This window comes from Phlebotomus papatasi, chromosome 2 (assembly GCF_024763615.1).
Source record: "Phlebotomus papatasi isolate M1 chromosome 2, Ppap_2.1, whole genome shotgun sequence".
In the NCBI taxonomy this organism is placed as follows: Eukaryota; Metazoa; Arthropoda; class Insecta; order Diptera; family Psychodidae; genus Phlebotomus; species Phlebotomus papatasi.
In genome coordinates, this window is record NC_077223.1 from 14,025,907 (window position 1) to 14,034,765 (window position 8,859).

The 8,859-nt window shown below is 33.8% G+C and overlaps 1 protein-coding gene across 1 annotated transcript; it reads left to right on the plus strand.

Moving 5' to 3' along the window:
- Window positions 1-314: 314 nt before the first annotated feature.
- LOC129802663 (40S ribosomal protein S23) lies at window positions 315-7,562 on the plus strand. The gene is made up of 4 exons (XM_055848647.1): window positions 315-398; window positions 937-1,096; window positions 7,138-7,336; window positions 7,410-7,562. Exons 1-4 carry the CDS (start codon window positions 395-397, stop codon window positions 7,476-7,478), a joined length of 432 nt encoding a protein of 143 aa, XP_055704622.1. The 5' UTR covers window positions 315-394; the 3' UTR covers window positions 7,479-7,562.
- The last annotated feature ends 1,297 nt before the right edge of the window (window positions 7,563-8,859 follow it).

Here is an 8,859-nt window from a genome sequence, read left to right on the forward strand (position 1 = left end):
ATAATTTCTCAGCAATTATCACTCTCTTTCTGAGAATTAAATTAAATATTTAACAGAAATTAGAGGAAGCATATTAAATAATCTCCATGATCTGAAATATTCTTTTAACGATTAATTTTTACATAATAAGAAATAATTTGAGGTTTGTGCATTGTAAATTCATTTTAAATAAAAATGTTTATAAAATTATTTGAATAGAATCACCCTGTTTTATAAAACGGTCGAATGCTCCTTCAAATTCAAACACTTCGTTCAGTTTTTGGGTCACTTTCAGAATGTCACCCAAATCTCCGTTCGGTTTTTCTCTCGGCATTTTCTCGCTGCACTTCGTCGTGTCAACTTCGACAACTTTTTTTCTCTTTTACTTCCGTCGCTTGTACTTGTACACTCAAAAATGGGTAAGTGCTGATATTTTGCTGAAAAATTGTGGGAAAATCAAGTAATTTGGGGGAAAATTTGTTGAAAAGTTGCTTTTAAGTGAACAGTGAAAGGGTTAAAAGTTAAATTTCTGTAAATTTTTTGAGAAAATCAGTGGAAAACTTTGAAAATTGTCTCTGTGCCAATTGTGTGCCATGATGGCATCGGCGTGTTTCTTGGCAAAAGCCGCAATTATTTCAATCATCCTTCTCAAGAATTGGATGAAAATGGCTTTTTCTTGGAGATTATTCATGAATTTACTATTGTCTAGGGATATAATGCTGAGGAATTTGGGAAAATGGACAAAAATTGGAATTTTTGCTCAGTTTGCCTCTCCCACTGAAATGGGGGGAAAATATTGATTTTCTCCGAATTCTTCGCGAAGAAGTTCACGCCTCACACTTTTCCCACGCACCCCTTACAGCTTTCCATGAGGAAAAGTTGAGAAAAGCCGTCGAAGGCGTGTTTTGTGACAACATAACCTCATTCTGACGTTTTGTTTTTTCTTTGGCATTGCAGGAAAGCCCCGAGGTCTTCGAACTGCCCGGAAGCACGTGAACCACCGCCGTGACCAACGATGGGCGGATAAGGACTACAAAAAAGCCCATTTGGGTACCCGCTGGAAGGCCAATCCATTCGGTGGAGCATCTCACGCCAAAGGAATTGTCCTGGAGAAGGTGTAAGTGTCCAAGAATTTCTCTTAATTCATGCCAAATTGCCTTTTTTGCAGCCTGAGGAGAGAATCTGGTGACTCGCAGTATATCCCTGTGATTCGGTTGTTTTGAGATTCCGATCACAGGAGTATATACTGTGAGTTACTTAGGAGCATCAGACGCCGTTAGTGGATTTTTTGATTGATGTCTGTGTACATTTTATTAAATATATCAAGAGTTTATTGAACTTTCCCAAGGTCACTTGACCGTGAAATTGTTAATTTGCGCTGGAAATTACGATAATTTAAAAAAAAAAAGGGAGGAGTGAGAGCTTCTCCAAGAGCACAAAATCAATAAATTATTAAAAGAAAATATCCCTGATGTGCCATTTACTATGCGAAATGCATTCCCTCATGGGAAACTTCCATAGAAATTAAATGCAGTGATGTGCACATAATATAAAAGAGTTTGTAAGACGAGATGAGAATAAACAGGCCAAATTTGTTCTGGCTTGCAAATTTATTTGATATCCATGCCCATGCTGAAGTTATTTTCCATCTCAATAATCTTGCAATTTTAACATAAATAATGTGAAAAGTTTGCAGGAATTTCTGCTTGGGCATTATAAGCACTCATATTGCTGATACAGTTTCTCTTTAATTTAGGCACTGTTTTGCAAAATAGCTCTTTAAGCATTTCAGGATGAATTATATTGTGTACACAAATATTTTTTTACTGAATTACAGCCCATAGGGCTTTGACTTCTTTGCATGACTCCAATTTTCTCGGTTCCTCATCAATGTTTTCCAAACCATAAATTCTTTTTGTCGCAATTGTAATCTTTCAGCATTCATCTCGCAAATGAATACATTGACCTAGAAAGATCTGCAATCCAAAGAAAAATAAACAATATTTGGATTGCTTTGGAAGTCGCCATCGCTTCCAAAGGCAGAAAATCGTAAAAATGTCAAAATTGATATAAAGTTTCTTATTGCATTATCCAAAATAAATAAACAATATAAGTCGCAAAAGAAATATTTTAGTCTAATCGCGTTTTCTGACTCACTGTACAGCAGTTTAATAATCAGTTATTTAATAAACAGTTTATTTAACAATATTTCAAAGGTTGCAAAATTTAATTTCGAACTCGATAGTGTAAAAATGCCTCAAGATTATAAATTCTGCAAAAAGGAGTGTCAAAGTATCCAGTTTTGCAGAATGCTCTATATCTACATTATAAAAATAGTTTTACATTATTTTTCACACTCCAACTTAGTCAATTCGCAATAAATTTACGTAACAGTTCAAAATTTATTTACTAATAGGGGAAAGTCCCAAGCATCACAATGCAATGACTAAATTTTTCCTATGTTTCTGAATAAATGTAACTCCGCAATATATTTTAAAAACAAGACTCCCCTAGTTTTTAAAATATTGATATGAGTCACATTTATTAAAAAACATACGAAAAATTTAGTCATTGTAAAGCTTGGGACGGTGTAAAGCATGGGCACTTTCCCCTAACTCAAAAGATTTCTTTGAATAGCTTAGAAGTAATAAAAATTGATTTTTGGTTTAGACTTGTCAGGGATTCCAAGACCTTTTCAACAGATTCAAAATTGTCCAAATCTGTTGAGAAATAAACTCTAGAGCCTTTTAAATCTTTAAGCTTGACATTTTTTTTTTTTAAAATGTTCAATTTTGGCGAAAATTTCTTACAATGTGTAGAGGCCATAACCCGGTGTAAAGCTCAAATGCTAACCGATTTTAATTCAGCTGAAAATTATGTATTTTCAGCTAAACTCTGCCATCCTTAAAACGACACTCGATATTTGGTTAGCACTTTTTGTTCGAGAACTGCTGACCTGTCAGCACATTTTTACTGATCGATTCAGCAAAAACATGCTGAAAATATGTTACCGTTTTCGCTAAATATACTCGCTGGGATAGTCAGATTTTAAGAAAAATTTGTGAATCACCCATTTCTTGAGAGAAAGAAATAGGTAAAAGTTACTCAAGTAATAACGAGAAAAATATGAAGTGTTCGAAGAAAGAGTATGTGCGAAACCTGAAAGCCTTCCCCTATTAGTGCTTCCTCACGCATATGTTCAAAAATAGAAAATGAAGTTTTTAAAATATTTTAAGACAGCTCTCGAATAAATAAAATAATTTTTAAAATAAATTCATATACACTCGCTAATTCGGATGTTTTAAGATCGGGCTACTTTTTAATTCGGGCAGCAGTTAAATTTGAAAAATATTTGTTGACATTTTTCAAGTTTGATTATGATTATCAAATGAAGCAAATGTACTCAAATTTGTCATGGTTTGACTTAGTTTTGATTTGATTTTGCATTATTAAGGGCTTTTCATGAAATTACAATATAAATGAGTACGTAAACTCAGCATGAGCATGCAGAAGAATAAAAATCGTTTCATTTCAAAAAGTTTGCCGCCCTAATTTCTCTAATTCGGATGATATTTTGGTCCTAGTTCGGGCACACCTTTTAGATCAAGAAAATTTCATAAAGTCGAATTTTGGATCCCTTTCTTTTTTACATGTTTTGCATATAACTATCTCATTCTCTCGCACTCTTCTTCTTCTCTTAAACATCACTCCAAATTCAATTTAGCTCAATCGAATTTGGTATGCGAAAGAATGAGATAGTCATATGCAAAACATGTGAGAAAGAAAGGGTTTAGAATTTCGACTTCATGAAATTTTCTTGATCTAAAAGGTGTGTCGGAGCTATAAATGCCCAAATTTGAGAGAGTCTAGTGTAATTATTAAATTGTTACTAGATTATAAAAGTCGAAATTAGTTCATCTGTCAAGTCATCCGTATTACAATAGAAAGTGTACTTTTTATTTATTTATCTTTTAGTCATTTTTCTTTCGATTCTGCAAGACTGCTAAAAATTGACTATCCTGCTTAACCATTTAAAGAGAATCGGGCCAGAAGTAACTCAAAATTTTTTGTCCCTGCGGCCATCTAAAAAGTAATATTTTCCTCTGAAAAGTCAGAAAAAAATGTCTGACTCTTAATCTGACGAGTACACTTCTGCAGAAAAGTAAAAAGAACAATCGTCTTTTTTCTTTTCTTTATTTTTTGATTATTAGAGAATTAGAGAATTTTGAGCACTTTCAGAATCCGATGTCAGATGAATTTACTCTGAGCAATCTTGTCCACCTTAAACCGTGTTTTTTTTTTTCAAAATGTTTTCGAAAATCGCCCCAAAAAGCCGACTTTTTAAATGAAAATTTCAGAAAATAGCATAAAATGTTGTAGGGTGGAGTCTATGCACTTATGGATGTCATAAAGTTATGGACAGCGTGCAAAAATTTTTTAACGCTTACCTAAAACAGATTCCAAAAAGTCATAAAAATAGTAGTTCATGTGATTAACAAATTTTGTGGTTTTCGAAATCAGTGAATTTTGAAAAAAAAGGGAAAAAGGAGTGTCAAAGCCTTGAATTTGTCGTTTTGTTGAATATCACCACCATTACACCGATTAAGGACTTTATTTATAAAATCCGTGATAAATAAAATAATAAAATTTAGATAAATTGTTATTCATGGCACTGGTACACCTTTTAGATTAAGAAATAAATTGTTGAAATCGAAATTCACGTCCTTTTCCTTCTCAAATTGTTTTCATGAGTCTATCTTACTCTTTTGTACTCTTATTATTTTAAACATAATGTCAAATTCAATTTAATTCCCTCTAACTTCAAAGGGGGAAAAATTAGATAGAGGTAGGGTAGAGTCAGTACTTTTTGCCACCATTAAGCTTTAGGGGCCTCGTAAGGTGTGATATTTTTGTCAGACTAAAATGAATTTTTGTATAAAGATGCTTTGAAGCAATATCTGTTTATATATCTAGAATACGTCTTGAGAATTTTAAAGAATCTCATTGAAAAATATGCATTTTCCCCAATTATGCTTGTTTCAGTACTTTTCGCCACCTGTTCTAAAACGAATTTCAATTTTTTTTTGTTGAAATGCTACTTATTCATAAATGCCTTAAATTAGTTGTTTTATATTAGATGGCGAAAAAGTGCTTTCATGGCGAAAAGGGTTGACTCTACCCTATGCAAAATGTGCAAAACGTTTGAGAGAGAAAAGGATGTGAATTTATTTCAGAAAATTTTTCTGATCTAAAACATGCACCGGAATGTAATGTGAAATAAAGCCTTTAAGAAAATATTCTAAATCTTTATGAGAATATCTTCAAAATTTGAAGGCCTTTGAAACAAATTTTATGAAATCAAAATTGATGTCCTTTTATCTCTGAAACATTTTGCATTAAGGCGTCTACACATGGGGAGCAATTTTCATCAAAAATTGCGTTTTTGACAGAAATTTGACGTTTCCCCCTACAACGCTGCAGGGAATTTCCTTCAAAAAAGCAATTTTTGACAAAAATTGCTCCCAATGTGTAGAGGCCATTAAGAGTATCTGATTCTTTCACATTTTTTTCCTTTTAAAAATCATTACAAATTCATTTGGGTTCAAATCAATTTGAGTGTTAATGGCTCAGGAACACCTTTTAGATCATGAAAATTTCATAAAATCAAAATTCACATCCCTTTCTTTCTTAAAAGCTTTGTATGTCTATTCCACTCTTTCGTACTCTTCTTCTTTTGGACATCACACCAAATTAAATTTAGTTCAGTCTAATTTCGAGACCAAAAGAGTGGGATAGCCTTATGCAAGCCTTTGAGGAAGAAAAAGCCGCAAATTTCGTTTTTATGAAATTATACCGACCTAAAAGGTGTGCCGATGGCATAAAGATTGAGATAGACATATGCAATACGTTTAAGAAAGAAAAAGATGAAAATTTCCTGATCTAAAATTTGTGTTGGAGTCATGGCTCCTCCGGCACACCTTTCAGATCGGTAAAATTTCATGAAATCAAAATTCGCGTTCCTTTCTTTCTCAAAAGTTTGGACCGAACTAAATTTAATTTTGTGTGATGTTCAAAAGAAGAAGAAGAAGAGTGCGAAAGAATAGGACAGAAATGCAAAGCTTTTAAGAAAGAAAGGAATGTGAATTTGGTTTTATAATTTCCTGGTCTAAAAGGTGCGCAGAAGCCATAATGCCTCCGGCTCACCTTTTAGATCGGGAAAATTTCATGAAGTCGAAATTCGGATCCCTTTCTTTCTCACATGTTTTGAATATGTCTATTTCATTCTCTCGCACTCTTCTTCTTCTCTTAAACATCACTCCAAATTCAATTTAGCTCAATCGAATTTGCTATGCGAAAGAATGAGATAGTTATATGCAAAACATGCGAGAAAGAATGGGTTTAGAATTTCGATTTCAGGAAATTTTCCTGATCTAAAAGGTGTGCCGGAGCCATAAAGGATTATTTTAACAAACTTGCTTATTTTAAATTTTATAAAGTGTTATTACAAAAACACATCATATTCTCTAATATGACAACTTATTATTCTAGTAACGAAAATTGACAAATAAAGCCCATTAAAACCTTTAAGTTAGGTAATCTCCCAATTTCTTTTTCACATTTTGATTAAAGTTTCGCAATGTTTGCTATTTGTTCTGAATATTATTTTTTTACGGTATGCACATGTATGCAAGTAAGCATATTTCTACCAAGAATTTCCCACAAGAATTGCTCGTAACAGCTGCTGCAAATTGGCAAATATTAGCAAAACGTAACATTCAGTGCTTTTTTATGTTAAAGGAGAAAAAATGTAATTTGTGCTGAAACAAATATGTATTTTATCTATGAAGAAAATTAAAGAGAAGCCCAACCTATATAGAAGCTATGAATGCCAAAGTATCTTTGCGTTTTATCACTAAAATTGGAGCATCCTTCGAAATTGGAAACTTTCACACGTTCACTTGTTTGCTCTCCTTGCACATGAAACTTTCCCCGGGTTCTTTATCCTCCTCTCTGTGAATTGATATTGTTTTTACGAAACTGAAACACTCCTTATCGCCGAAAGTGTCCTTCAGTTGAAGTTTTTGCGTTTTGGAATAAATTTGAGAGGGGGCAGAGTGTTAATTTTGTGGTGTTTTTTTTTTGTTTTTGCCCTTGTAGGGGTGTAGAAGCCAAACAGCCCAACTCTGCCATCAGAAAGTGCGTTCGTGTCCAATTAATTAAGAATGGCAAGAAAATTACGGCTTTCGTACCGCGAGACGGCAGTTTGAACTACATTGAGGAGAACGATGAAGTCCTAGTGGCTGGTTTCGGACGCAAAGGTCATGCCGTCGGTGACATTCCCGGTGTCCGTTTTAAGGTAAATGCATGCAATGATGAATTTATCTGTGGCAATCAGCTCAATTGACCTTATTTTGTGTTGACTTTCGCAGGTGGTTAAAGTGGCGAACGTGTCGCTCTTGGCGCTCTACAAAGAGAAGAAGGAACGACCACGATCCTAAGTAGATAGGATCAAAATTTATTTTCTTATTTATTAAGAAAAGAAAGACGCGTTAATAAAGAAGAAGGTGGGAAGAAAAAGTAAATAGTATTTTTCTGTGTTGAAGGGGAGGATTTTCTCTTGCCAGAAATGTGTCATGGAAAATTGATGAATTGACACGTTTTCTTTTTACTTGAGGAATTCTTCAAGGACTTTTGCACGATGGTGAGTATTTATTTTGTTCTCTTGATATAAATTGCAGGATTTGCTGAAGACAGTTTTGTGCTATAAATATGAAGACTTTGAAAGGAAAAGCTATTCTTAAATGGTTTTGAGTTGGAGTCCTTTATTTTCCTTGATGAAATAATGGCTTCCTTCTCACCTCAAAAATTGCAGAATTTGTCGTTGCTTATTCTGATCTACATATTGTAAGTTTTTCATGAGAATACAGTTGATCAAAGTTTAATTCAAGTGTACGAAATTAGTCATTAAAATTTTAATTAGAATTTACACAGAAAAAAAGAGGTGGCAAAGCGTCCGAGGCTTGCTTTGCGAACTGCTCGAATTACTGAGAAGGAGCTCTGTCTTATCTGTCCTTCGCAAGGTTTTTGGATGCATATAAGATTAATGTCGATTTAAATTTGTCTATAAATCATCATTACGAAATTGAAAACGGTTCAATAAGAGGGTATTTTAAAGAAATGGTAATTCAAAAAATCATAAATATTTGAATTAATTATTTGGTCAAATCGGGTGAAAATTAGGCTCTTTTGCCCTTAAATAATTCAGGATGGCGATTTAACCGGTGAAAAGTGTCTAAGGACGAAATATTCAGTTTGAGTAACAACAAAATTATCCGAAAATCTTTGAAAAACTTATGCGAATTTTGAAAAAAAAAACCATTGTTGACGAATTTCAGCTGGTTAACAAACGAATGAAGGGGAAGGAGGAAAAATAAAGCGACTGGTCTTGATATAATGTCATTTTAGGAGGGTCATCGACGACCGGATATCGATATATCTTATTGTTTGAATTTTAGGTGGTTCAAAAGATCGAAAAAATGCTAAAAAAAACACAGTATTTTTAAAATAGAGCTATTACCGTTACTTTCCCGAACCATCACCGATTATGACCGATGCAGTCGGGTTTAGAATTACAAAATCTTTCAAAAAAGTCCAAATTTAACCAAATCCCTTGAAAATTAGGCCCTCCAGGGTGGTTGAACTTTGGCCTTGAATAATTCAGGATGACGATTTTTCTGGTTTTTGAGATCAGTCAAAAAACCAAGTTAGTTCTCTGGAGAATGTTGACTTGAGATGGGGGGGGGAGGGGGAGGAGGACCCACCTAAGACCTGAAGTCAATGTCTCTTACCGTTTATAAGCCAGGATGGTGAGAAGTTGAA